Source organism: Mesoplodon densirostris, chromosome 8, assembly GCF_025265405.1.
Source record: "Mesoplodon densirostris isolate mMesDen1 chromosome 8, mMesDen1 primary haplotype, whole genome shotgun sequence".
Lineage (NCBI taxonomy): Eukaryota > Metazoa > Chordata > Mammalia > Artiodactyla > Ziphiidae > Mesoplodon > Mesoplodon densirostris.
The window spans coordinates 7944325-7964397 of NC_082668.1; the positions used below are offsets into that span (position 1 = coordinate 7944325).

Below are 20073 nucleotides of genomic sequence, written 5' to 3' on the forward strand. Positions count from 1 at the left end.
GCATATAGCTAGACTTCTCCAGTCTAACAGTCTTTGTTTTTTAACTGCAGAGTTAAATTTGATGTGCTTATTAATTTTTTTCAGTACTTTAATATGTCCTGTGCTCTCTACCACTTTGGAACTTATTTACTGTATTTCTATTATTATTTAAAAGATATTTGAAACACTTATGGAACATGAACACTATAACATATATGATACAAAATAACACAGAAACTGAATATTAAAAAGTGTACCTTTATATGTTCCCAATTCTGTTACAAAGTTGACAATAACATGCCAAATTTTTTTCAAACATTGATGATTTTTCGAAAAAGACCTTAATTTGACAATTAATAGCACTCTAATACTATAAAAATGAAAACGAGATCTAAGAGCAATGTTTGATATTTTGTTTCTTTTTTTTAAGATTTACATTTTGGCAGGACCAAAAGTGGAAACAGGAACTTTTGTTATTCAAGTAAATGAATTATGTGTTTTACTATGACATGCATGAAAGGCATTACAGAGTTTGGTTATTTGTCTTGTGTGTTTCTTTGGGGAGTAGAGGGAGCTTCTACTGCTACAATTATAATAGATAATGCCCATATTTTGATTCAGTACTTGTACCCACAATTATGTTCTTGTAGCAAGTCACCTTCTCCCTTCCCCTTATCTCTGAACATTTTGTGAAGCTAATCTTTATAGGCTCAATTTTTAAAACTTTCTCCCTTTTTATTATAAGCACTTAAAGCTAGAAAATTTCCTCTAAGTATTGCTTTAGCTGCATCCTTGCATGTTTCATAACTTTTCTGTATGTTTACTTTCACTAGAACTTTTATCTTTGGCAAATCTTTAAGGTTTTGGTTAAGAGTTAATTCTTCCGGAAAGGATATGCTTATGATTCTGACTGGTTTCTAGAAACACTGTCCTTTTGGTGCCACTTTAAACTAGATACTTGGCTTGGAATTTTATGGGCCATGCAGGTAGTATTAATTCAGGTCCTGAGCAAACTTTCTGGGTCACTAGACATTAGAAGATAGCATTAGCTGCTTTGGCACATACCTCTTTCTTTGGTTATCTGCTCTTGTTTCATTCCTGGCTTCTAAGGGCTGGCAAGACCTTTCTTGTCAGCTCAGCCATACATTTCTAAAAGATGCATCATTTTAAAGAGTTTTATTGAAGAAGAGCTCTTCAGGCTATCCATTCTATGATATTACTGGAAATGTAAGCCCTATGCAAAATATAGTGTATATACACATTTGTGCATTTTTTTCTGAGGAGAGACTGTGACTCTAAAGAGATTAAAACCACTACCATACGTTCTGTTTCAGCCTTATACAAACTAAAATAGCAAGTTCTACCTGATGTTTTGCAGATCTCCAGGCAAGAGGAAATTCTACAGATAACCACTGAAAGTTGATTTCCAGTCTTAAACTATAATTCAGAAAGATATATGCATCCCAGTGTTCACTGCAGCACTATTTACAACAGCCAAGACACGGAAGCAACCTAAATATCCACAAACAGATGAACAGATAAAGAAGATGTGGTACATATATACAATGGAATATTATTCAGCCTTGAAAAAGAATGAAATAATGCCATTTGCAGCAACATGGATGGACCTAGAGAGAGATTATCATACTAAGTGAAGTAAGCCAGACAGAGAAAGACAAATATCATATGTTATCACTTATATGTGGAACCTAAAAAAAAAAAAGATACAAATGCACTTATTTACAAAACAGAAATAGACCCACAGACAAAGAAAACAAACTTATGGTTACCAAAGGGGAAAGGAGGGGGAGGGATAAATTAGGAAGTTGGGAGTAACACACACATACTACTATATATAAAATAGATAACCAACAGGAACCTGTACTCAATATTTTGTAATAACCTATAAGGGAAAATAATCTGAAAAAGAATATACATACATACACACACACACACACATGCACGCACACACACTCATGTATAACTGAATCACTGTGCTGCACACCTAAAACTAATATGACATTATAAATCAACTATACTTCAATAAAATAAAATTAAATGAAATTTTTTAAAAAGTTGATTTCCATTATCAAAATGTCACCTGATTTCTACATTCTGGAATTACCTTGGCATTACCTCCCTATACCAACCTAACCTCCAAACACTTCCAACAGAGGGTAATAAAAAACAAACTTTTTCAATTTCCAATGTCTCAACATGCTATTAATTAAGATCTATCTGCTAACAAAGGAATACTTGGATTTTTGTAATACCAACTTTCTATTTCTCCAAACTAACAGATGACCGTATTGCCATTGAAGATGTACTTGGCTGTTAAAAAGCCTTTTCTTAACTAGCAAGACTGTTTGCCAAAATAATTAAGGGAAGAAAAGTTCTGGCTTTTGCATCATAAATTGTTTTTTTGCTGTTGTTGTTATTGTCCTTCACTATCATGTTAAGGTTCATTCAATAAGTAAATTTTATCAGAAAATTAGCACTCACTGAATTTGGAAATGGCAATGATACAGACAGTAGGGAGACGGATAAAAATGACAAATAAAACCAATAAACAACTTGCCGTGGAAGCCTGTAGGTATGCAGTGAGAAGAGTACTGCAGGCTATAGAAGAGACTCATGAAAGAAAATAATGGGGAAGAAGTGAGCCTCAGATATGCCAACTCACAGAGCTGCAGGACCAGATGTCATGATCATAATATTTAATTCAGTTATCTTACAGTATCACTGAGACATGAGAAGATGGACTGAAAACCATGACTGTGATGAGGGAAAGGTACACCTAATTCTAAAGAAACAGACATTGTAGGAGGGCATGTGGTGTAAGCTTATAGGTCAGCATAGAAGCCCATAAACAACCCAAAAATTTAAGGGTCGAAGCACGGTGGAAATAAAAAGGGCGAGGTAAGAAACAGAAAAAGGAGTGAAACGCTAAAAGTTTGTAACAAGATGCCTGGTCAGACCGATTAGATCCAGCGATTTTCAAATGCAGGGTACCATGTATGACACTCAGGATATAGAGATGTCCAAGGACTGCTCTGCTTTTAGGAAAAAAGCAAAAAGGTGAATTAAATCCACAAGCAATGATATTTACTGTTGCATTAGACACATGAAGAAAATATGCTGATAGGATAGGAACAGTTCATTCTGCCAGGAGGAAAGGAAAGCTCCGCAGAGGTTTCATCTTGCTGTTGAACGAAATTCTGACACAGAAGTGGGAAGGGAGGCCAGGCATTCTAACTGGAGGGCAAAGGGCAGGCAGAGGCTGGGAGGCAGGGTAGAGTGAAGTGGATATACAAAGCCTAGAGTGGCCAGACACCATTAGGGGTGCGCGCAGCGTGTGTTTGTGTGTGTGCGTGTGCGCGCGCACGTGCGTGCGTGTGTCTGTGTGTTGGCGGAAGTGGCATTGGGAGGTGGGGAAGGTGGAAGAGGGGGCTGGGGAACTAATCTTAAAGGACTTTGATCACAAAGCTCTGTTAAAAAATGTGGACCATTCTGTAGGTACGAGAAGATTTTCAAGCAGAAAAGTGACATGATCTGATCTTTGTGTGTACATAAAAGAAAACTGTGCTTCCCTGGTGGCGCAGTGGTTGGGAGTCTGCCTGCTGATGCTGGGGACACGGGTTCGTGCCCCGGTACGGGAAGATCCCACGTGCTGTGGCGCGGCTGGGCCCGTGAGCCATGGCTGCTGAGCCTGCGCATCCGGAGCCTGTGCTCCGCAACGGGAGAGGCCACAACGGTGAGAGGCCCACGTACTGCAAAAAAAAAAAAAAAAAAAAAGAAAAGAAAGTAGAGCCCCCTAAGTCCAAAGAAGAGAAGATGAAAAGCCAAACACTGCACACATGTTTGCTGAATTGAAGTCAGGGACAACCTGTGTCACTGAACTTTCTGAAGCCACATAGCAGAAGGAGTAAGAAATAAACGGGAAGCAGGAAAGTAGTCACAGCAAGTAGACTGCTCTTCAAGGTGTCCTGACAGACAAAGGAAGGTGTGAACACTCCTGAGGCTGTAGGGGGCTGAGGAAGGTCTTACAGGATGGAGACTTAAGTTTGTGAGATGAGGAAGCCAAACCAAAGGGAAACATAAAGGGGCTGGGGTGAATGCCCGGTGGGGTAAGATCTTCCCAGGGGTGAGAACAGAGCCCAGGAAGAGGGTTTGGCCTGGCTGCTGCGACTTGCTGGAACCTTGTACTCATAAGCTCCAGGACTCCCACCCATGCTCTCTTCCTTCCCAGTAGCAGATCCAGAGCCTTCATCTCTGCTCTTTGCTCATTAAAATTACTACCGTCCGTTCTATTGCTCAGGTTCTCCAGCCTAAGCCAGGGGAGCACAGTCTTTCCAGCTCCTACTTCCTCACTGCCTCCAAAGATGATCACTCGTGACAAGAACTCTCAGCAGGTGACACGTATAACCATACGGGGAAGTCCAGAGTTTAGGAAATCTATGAAATTCTTACAGACTTTCTCCTAGTCTCTTGTTCCTATTTCCTAAGTGAGAAGGGCTCCCAGGAACAGAGCTGCCTAGTCCATCCTCCTCAGGGAAGGGAAAGGGAAAGCCAGACAAGAGGCAAACCAGCAGGAAGTCTGGCGCCCCCTACAGCAGTGCAGGTAGTGTGCATTCCTGAGGTCCCTCAGGCTGGATGATGACCTGAGCACTTTCTCATACCTAGACAGTAGGACAGATCCCTCTTTCTTTGAGTCAGATGGCTGCCCTCTGTGGGGGTGGGAAAGACGAGCAGGTGGCTGAGCACAGGGGTGCACTCCTTGGGTGGGATTTTCGTGGTTCAGAGGTGAAGGCAGCAAGGAGGAGAGACGGGTAAGAGGGATACAACTCTCGGTATCCAGCCCAGGCAATCCATCAAGACTTCTGCTAAGTTATCGTTAAGGTGTAAATTCCAATTTCCAAAAAGCCTCAAGGATGAATGGATTTGTTTATTTATTCTTAATTCATTCGTCCATTCACTCATTTTCCCCCAGTGGTTTTCAGTGTACTCACAGAGCTGTCTAACTGGTTAGTAATTTCAGAACATTTCATCACCGCCCCCCCCAAAGAAACCCCAAACCGATTAGCAGCCAGTGCCCACTCCCCCTTTCTCCAATCCTTCATTTCTAAGGTCTGGCTAGGAGAACCCTGCCATGTTCAATGGCCGAGCACTCATTACAGAACAAAACATTAGAGAAACAAGACGCCAGAGAAGCAGGGAACATCAATTTCCTGTAGGATCTGTTGGGAGCCTGAATCAACTACAAGCTGAATAAAGGTCCTGACTTGTCTGACTGATAATTTCCTCTCTCAGAGACTAGAACAAAGCAATAATGCAGGCTTAACTGAACAGAACAGGTGGCTGGAAGTGGCTGGGAGAGAGTCACCGTGCCCTGGCAGCCAGGGAGGAGAAGTCTGGATACAGGCAGCCATTTACCTCAGAGCTCATAAAGGCAGAAGTAACGCCGTGCCATGGGAAATGGGCTCAAACTTAATAAGCTACAGGACACAGAAAAATATACAGGATGCTTAACTGAGAAGCTGTAATTCAGATATACATGACAGCCATTATCTAGTACCTGAGGAGTTGTCACATGAGAGACGAGACTTATTCTATAGGCTCCCAAGGGGCATACATGGGACCAACGAGTGGAAAATTCCAGGAAGACAGTGGTATTTCAGATCATTGCACGGAAGGATTTCCTGAGAGTCACGCAATCTTAAGGCCAAATGGGCTGCCTGTAAGGTGGAGAGTTAAAGTGCAACCTGGATATTCAGTAAGTAGATGCTGTAGAGGTAATCTGAAAACCAGAGAGTGACGTCACAACTGTGGCGCTCCCACACTTGAGCGGTGAGGTCAACTGTGGGGTGTGTTGCAAAGGTCTGTTACAGTAATCAAACACTGGAGCGTGTGATTTACTGTCTTTAGGGTCTGGGTTATCAGTATAACCAGTCTTACTCACTTGCATTATGAAATATCTTCTTGAGCTAAAGTGAAAGACTCCATGTTAATGTTAGCGGGCTGGTTAATGCTCATGGGAATGTTGCCCTCAAGTGTGTTTATAGGCTGTAAGAGGTGAAAAATTACCGGGCTAGATGAGTGGTAGAGTCTCTCCCAAAGCTGAGATTCCCCAAGGGCAGAGGGCACCCCCTCCTCAGCCTTCCAACCTAAACATGACCTACTGGGGAGCAGGTGTCGCTGTGTTTCTGCAGAATTCACCTGCAGACTGTAATGTCTAAATCTCGCACCTATAGGAGATACTGGTAAGAAGTCCTGGGGGTTCATCTGAACTCTACAGAAAAGGAGAGTAAGGACTAAATAAGTTACTTCTGTCTGTGTGTTTTATCTTCACAGAAGAGTCATTCAGATGATTTCAATGGGACCAAAGGAAAGTTTAACCTTTATACTTTCTTTAAATAAAAATGGTTATAGATGACGTAAATATGCCCAGAAAACATTATTTGCTTTTTGAAGCATTAAACTTTTTTTCCTCTAAGCAAGAACTGACATGAACTGGTAACTACCAGAACCTGAACTCAGCCAGCCTCACCCCAATCCAAACTGGAACTGACTTTCACTTTTCATCTCCCTGGATAAACGGCCTTGGCAGAAACAGCTGTCACAAAGGCCAACTGTAGAAGTGCCACCATAAAAACGCTTGACTGCCCAACTCAGGCCTTTGCAGACTCTTCCCCGACTCCTCTGCCATGTCCCTTTTCTGCTGCTCTGCCAAATGACCAGATGTTAATTACTCCCCTGGAATGCAAGAATAACTAAGCAGATGGAAGGTATCTGATCACTTGGTGCAGTGGCTACTGGGCAGCCTGTGATTTCTGGCACCTCATAATCTTTTTTTATTACAAAATTTGTTCATTATAAAGCTATTACTACCACATTATAAAAATTTGGAAACTAGGGAAAAGAGAAAAATCACTTATGAACCCATCATCCTAATAAAATCACTGTTTGCATTTTGCTGAGTTATCCACTCTTCTTCGTGGCTCTCTGTATACGAGTAGATGGACTGCACACATTTAGCCTCCTCTGTAGAGCATCTGCAGCAGCTTATATAAACACATATCATCACACAGACAGCTCCATGCAGACATGCTCTCTCCGAAACCAGCTGGTCCTCCTGATTTCCCGATCTCTAACTTGTAGATTGCATCTCCTCGCCATCCAGCTTGAAACTTTTGCCCCGTCTTGGATTCCCCTCCCTCAACTCCAAATCCATTTCCATTGATTCTTTTCTGTCATTACCCCCATTTCACAGCTGTCCTCCCCACCCCCATTAATAAGAACGCCACCACCTCCAGTCCAGTTTCTTCTACCTACATCTCTAAACAATTATAACGTTTCTCTGACTCATTTCCCTGCCTCTACTTCCTCTCCGTTTCCTTCATCTTGCACTGCTAAATGATTTCCCGCATTATGAATGCTTTCCCTGAACAGCAGATCGAAAACAATTGGTTTTCGACTGTCTGACAAAGCATATTCTTTGGTTGGAAATTTAGAAACATGTACAACTTGTCCCCAGTCAATCCTGCCCGCTCCACCTTTTCCCTACACGAAGCCTCTGCTGGTAACCTGGTACCCTAGACATGACACGTAGCGTGCGGGGTGAGTGGGGCAAGACACGTGCCTGTTCCCTGGTGTCCCTGCAAGGGGAATATCATGTGAGCCGGCTGAGATGGGGTAACAGGGATTAGGCCTACCCTTCTACCATTAACAACTATAGAAGTGGCCAAAATAAATGAAGCAACTGTTTCCAAGCATTAGGCTACAAATAGAGCAGGGCTATGAAGCTGGAGAGAAAGGAAATACAGGAAGTGAGGTCCAGTGTCACCTGGCTTTCTGCCGGGGGGCGGGGGGCACTCTTCAAGTGGGGCTCAGGGAAGTGGATGTGAGAGTGATATGCCCAAGCTTTTCCATGCCGCAAAGATTGCTCAGGATATAAGAAACCAACGTAGTATTTGCTTTTTTAAGTAGGCTGCTTAAACTTTAGATTTTAAAAATATATAATTCCTCTGAAATTTCCATGGGAACTTTTCTCTCTTTATGCTTTATCTTCCTTTCAATTTTCTTTAGTTGAAAACACTGAGCACCATTGCCCACAGTTTCAAGGAAGACTCACTAAAAGAAGATGAAAGCATTTCTGGGCAGCGAGGTTTTCTGTCTCTCGGCTTTGTATCTGCTGAACCTCACTGTCTTTTATGGAGAAGAGACAACACGCTGAGCCCATGAAGTTTTGCATTAATGGAATATGTGAACATCTCTGCAGTGTGTGCCAAGACCAGGCCACTGGGCCACCAACGCTATGCAGGAGATTGAAGCCGCAAGACTGCATACCATCATGGGCAAGCCATCAAAGGCCACGTTAGTGCCAAAGCCATATCGGAGAATAACTAAAGCCACAGCAGTCACCAGACCCCACCCCAGTGAGGGGCAGGAGGCGGCTCCAGACTCTAAGCGGCTCATCTGGAGGGGCATTAGAAGGGCACGGCTAGGGTCTGCTCTTTTCACACCTCACACAGTTCCCCCTCCCCCATGATAGTTTTCAAAGACCAGTGGCATCAAATCCCACTTTTTCCTTGCTGGCTCCATCCCAAAAGAATGTTTCAGGAGCCTCTAACAGCTGCCTTCCACAACTTGCTGGACAGATGAAGACCTACGCGGGGCAGAGTAAGCTTCTGCAGCTCAGGCCTTGAGGGGCTTCCTCAGGGGAGGTGTTCCTGCCGCCTCTGCTGAGCACGTCTTTGGACAGCACCCCCTGAATCACCCCAGTGTGTCATTCAATTCAGGTAAAAAAAAAAACTCTGTGCTTCTCCGAAGCGGAGCTTAGGGGCCTTCTTTAACACATTACGCCCTCACTGGAGCCTCCTGCAGGGCCAGGCCTGAAATTAGTTCTTCTGCCCTCACTGCTGTCCCTCCTGAGGCCTGAGAAGGGTCCTAGCAAGAGGACATTTCTTATTCTCACTCTCACTGAAGCCAGTCAGGAGCACAATCTCTAGGTCACATGCTGTGTAGGCTCAGGGGCCTACGGCAAGTTCAGGGAGTACCCGGCAGCCAGGCTGGCCACACAGGGGTGCACGCTGCCTGCCACCTAGAAGGGGAGAGAAGCTTCCATCCTACCATCAGCGACGGGCTTGCAGGAGAGGGCGTCATCGAGGTCTCGGGCAGTTGATGGGTCGATGGTGAAGACACAGTCTTTTCTAGGGAAGATTGAAGACATAATTAGCAAGGCCACAAATAACAGAAACTTTACCCCACTGTAGTACAGCTGTAAAGAACAGCTCTTTTGCAAATGTATAAACGGTAGACAAAGCGGAGAGTAACTTCTCTCTTATCTCTCTAACAGGGGAACTTTAATAAAATGTAAACTGGGGGAAGATAACAAGGCTCCATACTGTCTCTGAGTGTCTTTCTCTTTCTCTCTGCTGACTGGCCCCTACTTCTCCTTGATCCTGAGTTAGAACAGGTGAGAGCAGGTGGAAGTGAGGCGGCTTCCATGAATGAGGCTTCCCAAGAAGTCACCTGACAAGAGGGGCAAGTCCCTTTGGCAAATTACTCTCCAACAGTCACTTCTTTCTTTTGCCTCCCTCTTCCTCAGTGGCTGATGGGAACCTGTCCCTCAAGGATTATATGAGGACGAATTACGGCTCCTTCTCCTATCTTGCAAAAGTGGGGTGTGCCAAAGAATAAACCATCTGGGGCTTCCCTGGTGGCGCAGTGGTTGAGAGTCCGCCTGCCGATGCAGGGGACACGGGTTCATGCCCCGGTCTGGGAGGATCCCACATGCCGCGGAGCGGCTGGGCCCGTGAGCCACGGCCGCTGAGCCTGCGCATCCGGAGCCTGTGCTCCGCAACGGGAGAGGCCACAACAGTGAGAGGCCCGTGTACTGCAAAAAAAAAAAAAAAAAAAAAAAAAAAAAAAAAAGAATAAACCATCTGGCTTGTGACACAGGGGGATGGGACTCAAGAATAGGTTCTGCAGCAAACTTTGGGCCCATACAGTTAGCCATGATGCAATTCTACTTGGCAATGGCCCTAATCACAGTTTATTTCCATGAAATAATCATACACTTCATCCAAGCTCACATAATTAAGTACACCCTATGCCTATTTATCTCCACACAGTATCCTTATGAACATCTCATTCTTAATCTGTGAAGCCCCTGGACATTCTCATTTTGCTTTAGAATTTCCCAAATAACATGACCCACCCAACCTACCCATTCACACCATATAAATACCTAAGATTTGGGCAGTCGGTCCTAAGTTCTCCACGCCTCCTGCCCTGTCTCCCGGGGCACTGGCCCAGAAGTCAGGGTGTTTAGCAGGAACCACCCTCCCCCCCCCCACAGGCTCTCTAGTCAGCACTCCTGCCCCCACTGCCCTCTCCTCAAGTTCTCCCTCCGTTCCCTCCAGTACTATCAGCCCCACTGCTGCCATCCCCGGTCCCCTCCCGCCTCATCAACACTGATGATGGCGGACATCCTGGCAGTCACCACAATTAGTGGGCTTTGTTCTTAAAGTCTTATTTCCTATGTTGCTCTTCTGCTCAAAACCTCCCCAAAGCCCTCACAGGCTGCCAAGCAGCTCTGGGCGCAGGGCTTCAAACCTCTCGGGGCCTTCCTTTACCTGTCCCCTTACTGCTCAGTTGCCTGATTCCTGATAACCCTTCACCAGCCCTCTCTGATCCCCCACATTGATCATCTCACCACCATAATACCCTGATTCTAAGACAGTATTAATTCTAGGACACACTATCAATTCAATAATAGCTTTTTGGGGAAATAAAAACCCCGACCACGTTAAATATATACATTGGTTTTAAAGTACTTCAGGATTTCAGAAATGTCAAGATGTCTTTTTTAAAAAGACTCTTAAATGGTAAGTGGATAAATGGATAACCAAACTATGGTACATCTACACCATGGAATACCACTGAGCAACAAAAAGAAACAAATTACTATACACACAACCACTTGGATGAATCTCAAAGGTATTATGTCAAGGAAGCCACTCTCACAAGCTTACATAGTCTACGATTCCATTTATACGACATTCTCAAAAAGACAAAATTATATAACAGAGACATAAGTGATTTTCAGGGCTTGGGGAAGGTGGGATTTAAAAGGGGTGCTTGTTCTGAGGGAATGGAGCTTTTCTGTATCTTGATTGTGGTGGTGGCTACATGAACCTATATGTGTCAACATTCATAGAACTGTACAACAAATAAAGGTCAATTTTACTGTTTATTAATTTAAATTTTTTAAAATTTTAAATGTGATTTCTGAATCAAGGAAAGTAAAAAAAAATTGTTAATAGAATTGATTGATGGGTAGTAGAATTATGGATTAATATTTTTCCTTTATACTTGTCCATATTTTTCAAATTCGCACTATGATTAAGTATTACTATTATAAGTGGAAAAAATTAACACTGTATAAAATCTCCTCCAATCAAAAAATAACCAGATACATAATATCTCTGCTTATAAGGATATTCAACAATCTTATAACTCCTATTGCTTAATTTAGTTAATAGCTTTAAAATGATGAATCTGGTAAAACTCTATACTCACTGGTACACTAAGAAAAGGGGACAGGGAAAGGTGGGTGCCACTCAGGTGCAGGGACAAGATCACTTAGAGTACAGTCCCAGGAAGAGTGCTTCATCAGAAGATTCACTCTTCTCACTAAACATCTCAAGAATAGGCACATACAGTGTGGGGAACATAAATGCTGAGGTCTCAGGAGATAAAGAAATAATTTGTTTCACTATGTAAAAGAAACTGTAATTACACAAGAGTGCCAGAGGAGGGGCTTCCCTGGTGGCGCAGTGGTTGAGAATCTGCCTGCTAATGCAGGGGACACAGGTTCGAGCCCTGGTCTGGGAGGATCCCACATGCCGCGGAGCAACTAGGCCCGTGAGCCACAACTACTGAGCCTGCGCGTCTGGAGCCTGTGCTCCACAACAAGAGAGGCCGTGATAGTGAGAGGCCCGCACACGGCGATGAAGAGTGGCCCCGGCTTGCCACAACTAGAGAAAGCCCTCGCACAGAAACGAAGACACAACATAGCAAAAATAAACTAATTAATTAATAAACTCCTACCCCCAACATCTTAAAAAAAAAAAAAAAAAGAGTGCCAGAGGAAAAGAGAAACACCGCTGTCCCGGGGAAAGCAAACTCTTGGAGGGCTTTGTGTTACAGTGCTATGAACAGAGGTTGCAACTCACAAATGTTTGTTAAATGAACCAATGCATGCATGCGGACAGGAAGAGACAAGGAAGTGAAATTAATCCTGATACCACGGTAATGGGCTCTAAATTGGTGAGGATCTTGAACTCGATTCACAAGGTAAAGAAGGAACTGTCTGCTTCGTGTTCCTTTTTGTATCCCCTGTAAAAGCCAGCAAAATGCACTGTATATCCTGAGTACTCAATAAATACCTGTTGAACTGAAACTGAAATGTTAGACTTGGTGGTGGGAAAGTTTGGGTTCTCCATCAACCATCATAATGACAACATAAGAAACTGAAAGAACGTTCCTCAAGTTAAATGAAAAAATACTCTTAGCTTGATGGGGGCCACAGTTTACTGGTTTACTTGGAGAGTTGACTGGGAAGTTATATTTTCTTAAAATCAAACGTCTCTGGGTGTTTTGAGACTTTTATTTCTATGAATGAATAATAATGCCCATTAAAACACTTCCAGCCTCAAATCAATTCAGCCATGTGTGACACAGTAAAACTTTAAGGCTCCAGCTATTAGTTTGCAAATGTCATTTCTGAGAGGGCCCACACATCATTTCTGAGAAAAACCTTAGGCTAGCCTGTGAGCACTCAAACCAATCCTCTACTACACTTTTTAAAGAAAATCTGCTCTTAAGCCAGAAAAATAAAAGTCTAAATTAAAACAACTCTGGACATAAATCACAGCAAGATCTTTTATGACCCACCTTCTAGAGTAATGGAAACAAAAACAAAAATAAACAAATGGGACCTAATGAAACTTAAAAGCTTTTGCATGGCAAAGGAAACTATAAACAAGACGAAAAGACAACCCTCAGAATGGGAGAAAATATTTGCAAACAAATCAACAAAGGATTAATCTCCAAAATATATAAACAGCTCATGCAGCTCAACACTAAAAAAACAAACAACCCAATCAAAAAATAGGCAGAAGACCTAAATAGACATTTCTCCAAAGAAGACATACAGATAGCCAAGAAGCACATGAAAAGCTGCTCAACATCACTAATTATTAGAGAAATGCAAATCAAAACTACAATGAGGTATCACCTCACACCAGTCAGAATGGGCATCATCCAAAAATCTACAAACAACGAATGCTGGAGAGGATGTGGAGAAAAGGGAACCCTCTTGCTCTGTTGGTGGGAAGGTAAAATTGATACAGGCACTATGGAGAACAATATGGAGGTTCCTTAAAAAACTAAAAATAGAACTACCATATGACCCAGCAATCCCACTATTGGGCATATACCCTGAGAAAACCATAATTCAAAAAGACACATGCACCCCAATGTTCACTGCAGCACTATTTACAATAGCCAGCTCATGGAAGCAACCTAAATGCCCATTGAAAGATGAACAGATAAAGAAGATGTGGTACATATATACAATGGAATATTACTCAGCAAGGAATGAAACTGGGTCATTTGTAGAGAAATGGATGGACCCAGAGACTGTCATACAGAATGAAGTAAGTCAGAAAGAGAAAAACAAATATCGTATATTAACGCATATATGTGGAATCTAGAAAAATGGTACAGATGAACTGGTTTACAAGGCAGAAATAGAGACACAGATGTAGAGAATGTATGGACACCAAGGTGGGAGAGGCGGGGGTGGGGGGGATGAATTGGGAGATTGGGATTGACATATATACACTAATATGTATAAAACAGATAACTAATAAGAACCTGCTGTATAAAAATAAATAAAATAAAATTTTTTTAATTAAAAAAAAATTAACCACCACACACAAAAACTAATATAAAAATAAAACAACTCTGAGGAATGGTACTCAGGAAAACTTGCTGGAACACATACCATCCAAACATTATTTTTGATCAGGGGTCGGCAAACTACAGCTCACAGACCACATTGGGCCTGCCACCTGTTTCTGAATGGTCTGCAAGCTAAGAATGGTTTTTGTCTTTTTAAATGATTGAAAATAATAATAAGAAAAATATTATTTCATGACACGTGAAAATTATATGAAATTCAAATTTCAGTATACATAAATGAAGCTTTATTGGAATACACTCATGCTTTTTGGATACAATGGCAGAGCTGAGTAGAGTAGTTCTGACAGGGACTGTATGCTAAAATATCTATCTGACCCTTAGGAGAAAGTTTGCTGATCCCTGTTTTAGATCAGTGTTTCCCAGTAAGTGTTTTAATATTTTTTAAAAGGTCTTGTGATTAAATCAGTTTGGTAAATGCTGAGCCAATTTTTTTCTTTTTTTTAAAATTAATTAATTTTATTTATTTTATTTTTGGCTGTGTTGGGTCTTTGTTGCTGCGCGCGGGCTTTCTCTAGTTGCAGCAAGTGGGGACTACTCTTTGTTGTGGTGCATGGGCTTCTCATTGCAGTGGCTTCTCTTGTTGCAAAGCATGGGCTCTAGGCAAGCAGGCTTCAATAGTTGTGGCACGCAGGCTCAGGAGTTGTGGCTTGTGGGCTCTAGAGAGCAGGGTCAGTAGTTGTGGCGCACGGGCTTAGTTGCTCTGCGGCATGTGGGATCTTCCCAGACCAGGGCTCGAACCCGTGTTCCCTGCATTGGCAAGCGGATTCTTAACCTCTGCACCACCAGGGAAGTCCCAATTTTTTAATAGTAGGACTTCTCAGAGACTTCAGTATGCTGGTATCGCACAGTTCTTGCCAGACCCATTTGATCTTGGCACTTTATTTGTGGCACAGAATCTCCTAGACACCTTTGAAAGGTGATAAACTACACTGAAACACCCTGCACAGGCCTCCCGTGGAGTCCTTCTCACATGGGGCCTTACCACCAAGCCCACCCCATGGAATACCGCAAGAAGTCAAACAAGTGTCTATGCTATTCGCTGCAGGGAAGCTGATGAGGGCCTTGCTCATTTGCTCACTCAGTGCCCCTTTCATGAGCACTTCAGGAGCAAGTTTATGCAGTGCAAGGACTCACCCTTCTCTTGAGCTGATGGTGTGCTTGTACCTTACACACATGTGAATTTTACCCTTTTAAGTTTCCTTCTTTGCTTTGCCTGCTAGGAAACTCAGAAAAACATGTGTGATCTGTTTCCAGAGGATCTTATTTGTAGTTTGAACTTTGTGAACTAACCTTTATCCTGGGTGTACCTAATTTTCCTATTCATATAATCCTTTTGCCCTGTAGCCGAATTTAAAAATTATTCATTGCATTATATGTATATCTGCAAGTTGCCTTAAATCATTAAAAAAAAAAACAGGGTACAAAAACATACACACATATATTGAGGAGTTACATTTCAGAATCATGTGTTGAGGGGATGCTGGAAGAAAGAGAGACATTCAGTATAGGCTACTAGGAGAACTAACTTCTAGACAGAGTAAAACTTGGAGAGTTCCCAGCAAGTATTTGTACTGTAGCAGTGGACTCCAAACTTGCTCTCTCGCTATGGAAAATTGGGAGAAGCAAGGGAACAGTGAGTGACCCTGACAAACCCCAGTCCTCAGTGCTGAGAGCCAGTGATTTAATCTGTTGTCATCACCACAATTACGAAGCGGCCACGATGTGGTGCATGAGGGCTCCTTCTGGTCGTGGGCCACAGCGGCTGCGGGCTGCTGGCCTCAGCACTTGGGAGCCCAGCCCCACAGGGGCAGTGCTCCATGCAGCAGTTACACTCCCTTAACATGCTTTTGGGATTTTACTGGCTCCTTTTCTGGAAGGCTTTGGTCTCACAACCTGCAGGGAGCAGCCTGGCCTGCCAGCTTTTAGAACCTGTGAGACCTAATATTTAAAGAGTTCCGCAACAATGGTTAGAAAGAAGCTAACCCTGACCCACAGAAAATAAAGTGCCAGGTGGGGGAGGGAAAGAATGAGGCTCCAGTGCATGAGGCTGCAGAATTCCAATTCAGAGCAGCGTTATGTAACCAAAATTTCTGAAGGCACGTGACTGAAGGGCTTAGTCGAACTTTTTAAAGGGACAGAAAACTTCGAAGATTGTTTTACTCAAAGCCATTGGTCCGAGAAAAGAACACATGAAGAATAACTAAAAGCCCTCTATAATCCATTATGACCTGGCCAAGAGTCCCAGGAAATGACAAAAGCACAGAAAGAACTTCTGTTCCTCTGTCACTCACACACTCTTCCTCTGACCTTGCGTCCTCTTCCTCCTCAGGGGACCAACATCTCTACCTCCTTGCAGCTGGAAGCAGCTGTCTAGTCTCCACAGCAACATTTACTCACCACGTTGTCACCATTTACCTCACTGGATTTTGGCCATGGCCCCTACAACATCACAGAAATTGCTCTCCCCAGGGTCATGGCTGCTGCCAGATTAATCATCTTAAAGCATGTGCCTGGTAAAAAATCCTTCATCAACTCCTTACTGACTAAAATAGAAATTCAGCTTAGAATTCAAAGCCTTTCATGATATGGCCCTGGCCTGTATTTTTCTAGTCAGATTGCACACTCCCAAAGTGTACCTTGTATGACAAACTTTTCTCTACACCCTCTGGTCCCTGAAACACTGTTCGTGCTGTTCCCAACATTAGGACATTTATCCCACCAATCTCCAATGTCTAAGCCCTACCTAACTTTTAAAGGCCTGGCTGCAATGCCATCTTTTTTCCAGGGAACCTTCATGGCTCCAGAGAGTAAAAGCTGCCTCTCGCCCAGCTGCCCTGCCCATGCCTGCAACCTGCCCCAGTTCAATGGCACTGACCACTACCCCTGGCATGCTGGCGGTTACTTATGGACATGTCTCATCACTGTGACAAGGCTGAGAGCTCCTCAAGGTCTGGCTCTGATCCTGACCTATCTGTGTATCTCTTCCAGCACACTGAAGGCACACATGTAATGAATAGCTGATGGATACGTGAATGAAAAAATGACCAAAGGGCTCTCTTTAGCACTTTTCCATTCAATTTTGCCACTGTGACTTGGGAAATACATTTAGGATTAGAACTCATGACCTCCTGGCATCCAACCCTGTGGTCACACCACAGTGTTATTGTTTCCAAGGGTGTCCTTTTCTGTCTTCATCCCATCTTCTTTTCTCATAAAACAGTGTTTTACAAACTGTGGTTCAGGGACCAATTCCAGACTAGCAAAATTTATAGAGGCCCTCCTCTGTCCGTGACTCTGGGTTTGTCTCCTTTCTCACAAGCAATTCTGGTGAGGAGGATCTGGGTCAATGATGGTGAATGGGTGAAAAGGGATGGAAAATATTTAAGAAATAACCTTAGGAGGATAAAGAGTACAGTTTTCACCACTTTCTTAGATTAGATGGTATCAGAGTTTATACAGAAACCAGATAATTCTATGTAAACTGGAGCAGGAAAAATAACTAAAGAGCTGGAGCACTCAACCATGGTAATGCATCTCTACGGAGCACTATGTGGGGAGTCCAGCCAGATGGGTGCTAGGATGAACCAGTCAAGTCAGATGCTGAACTCATCTGAGCTTCCCTTTCACACTGACTTTCCTCAGGGATGGGCCGCCCTCTCCTCTCGAAGGCAAAGGGAGCAGGGAGCATCATTCAAACCTGAATCAGCGCCCCTTAGTGCAGCAGGGTTGGACCTTTTATTTTTTCTGATGGCAGCTGTGGATATGTTAATACTCTTTCACTCAGTTCTACCGCCACAACAGATGCTAAAAAGTCTGACACAAACCACAGATTTTTCGGAACAGAAAAAGACTCAGGTCTATTTAAAGCAGAAGGAGATCTTGGTCCATCTGTCCCTCCACTTCCCCATAGTGATGAAATGACACATAGGAGGCCATGGAGAGAACAGAAAGAACGGAGGCAATGCTCTGGGCAGGCTCTTTTCACCCAACTAGGGGTTTTTAGTCTAGGGTCCACCAAAGGTCTACCTCAAGCTTTAGCAAAATTCTAGACCAAGTGAATGCAGTGATTAGGTTACTTTCCAAAGGACTGTGCTAAGATGAGAACGGAATCAGAAATGACTAAAATGGTCTCCCTTGTTATATTCACTTACTCACCCCCATTCACTGAACCTCTCGCCATTCTGTGCCTCTTTTTATACTTCAAAAAAACAACACCCTGGAGCAGAGGTCACAGGACAAGGTTGGCCTGGTACCCTGGGAGCCAGAGGCCACGGCATGGGCCAGGAAAGCCACGGTTTAAACTTAGAGAATATGTTAAAATTAACTTTCTTCCCCTCAATTTTCATTTTGAAAAATGTTAAACTTTCAGGAAAATTTAAAGAATAGTAAAATTAACATTCATATACCTCTCATTAAGATTCATCAAATGTCAACACTTTAACATATTTGCTTTATCTTTCTCCTCCCTCTGTTCCTCCCTTCACATACCTAGCTTTTTTTTTTTACATCTGAACTATTTTAAATTATGTAGTACAGATCATGATACTTTATCCCTCCATTCTTTTGCATGTGTTTTCTAAGAATAAAGGCATTCTTCTACAGAACCAGAATACTACCACCACAGTTAAGATTAATTTCCTCTATCCAATTTACAGATCATATTTAAATGTCTTCAATTGTCTCACAAAATTGTTTTCCTCCTGATCTAGGCTCTAATCAAGGTTTACACAGTATTTGGTAGTCATGTCTCTTTAGTCTGTTTAATGTATATGAATCCCTCTCTCTTTATTTATTATTTTTAAAAAATATAACACTGCTTTTGTTTTTTTGAAGCGTCCAGGCCAGTTGTCTTGTAGAATGTCTTACGTTCTAGATTTATCAGCTTGTTTCCTCATGGAAGGAGGAAGAGAGGAAAGGACAGAAATAAATCAAACGTGGCAAAATTAATCCTCTCTGAATTTCCAACAAACAGAAAGTTAGGTTTTAAAGTCTTGACTAGATTCACGGTGAACTTTTGCCGTGAATACTTCACAGGGGATATAGTGTGCACTTCGTACTGCATTCCTTCAGAAGGTACAGACTGTGAGGCTGCCAGATGTGATTTGCTAAGGTGCTAATAGCCAGATCTTTCTATTATAAGGCTACCTTTTACTCTTTATAATTAATAAGTAATCTGTGGAATAAGACTTTTAGATCATGTGAATATCCTGTTCTCAAAGAACCTTTCAGCCAGTGATTTTAGCTTCCACTGATGCTTTTTGCCTGAATCAGTCATAACTTTGCAAGTTGTAAAATGGTGATTTTCTAATCTTATAATACCATCTGTATTTATGAGCTGACTCTTCTGTCAAGAGCTTTTCCTGCACTGACCCTACTTTTTTGTTTGTTTGTTCGTTTTTGGTTTCTTTTTGAGTATTATTACAGGTGCACTGACTTAAAAAAAATTAAATGTATTATCCATTACCATTACTATTCTTTCTGATACTCAAATTGTCCCAAATTAGGTTGGTGGAGGCCCTTTCAAGTGATCCCCTGTGTCCTTGCAATGTGTCTCCACAAGTCTTTGAGCACTTCTATGCTGTTTGGCACAGTAACTATCTCAGGCTCACCTTATACATTTCCTGCCCAGGCTAATCATCACCATGTCCCTAAGGAGCCCAGATTTCTTTCAGTGCAGAATGAACATTATGTAGAAACCAACACAGGGTCCTAGATCGCTATGCTCATTACTACTCAGGTGTCATTACTTCTAGGCCCTTTTAGTGAGCTGAATTAGAAAATACTGAGTTAGATCGTATGAAATTGCTGATATTTGACTAGTTACGGCCTAAAACTGGCAATTTCCTGTGGTTCAACCTAATATACTGCTTAAAAGTCGTGAGTCACATTTACACCTCCAACTGAACTCTAATACTACAGAGGTCTTCCTCCTCTTCCCGCATTCTATATTTATATTTTTATTCTTCCACTGAGAACCTCAGCTCCCGATGGCTTCAATATCTAAAACAGTTTCAGAATTACAATCCCAGTATCCACTAGCAA

At 42.6% G+C, this 20073-nt stretch overlaps 1 protein-coding gene across 5 annotated transcripts in view; it reads right to left on the reverse strand.

The window, feature by feature from the left end:
- DIS3L2 (DIS3 like 3'-5' exoribonuclease 2) overlaps positions 1-20073 on the reverse strand; it is a 375400-nt gene that overhangs the window by 134048 nt on the left and 221279 nt on the right. For all 5 annotated transcript variants that reach the window (XM_060107077.1, XM_060107078.1, XM_060107079.1 and 2 more), the window contains one exon: positions 9109-9188. In XM_060107077.1, the coding sequence (XP_059963060.1) occupies positions 9109-9188 (80 nt within the window). The remainder of the gene's footprint in view (positions 1-9108; positions 9189-20073) is intronic.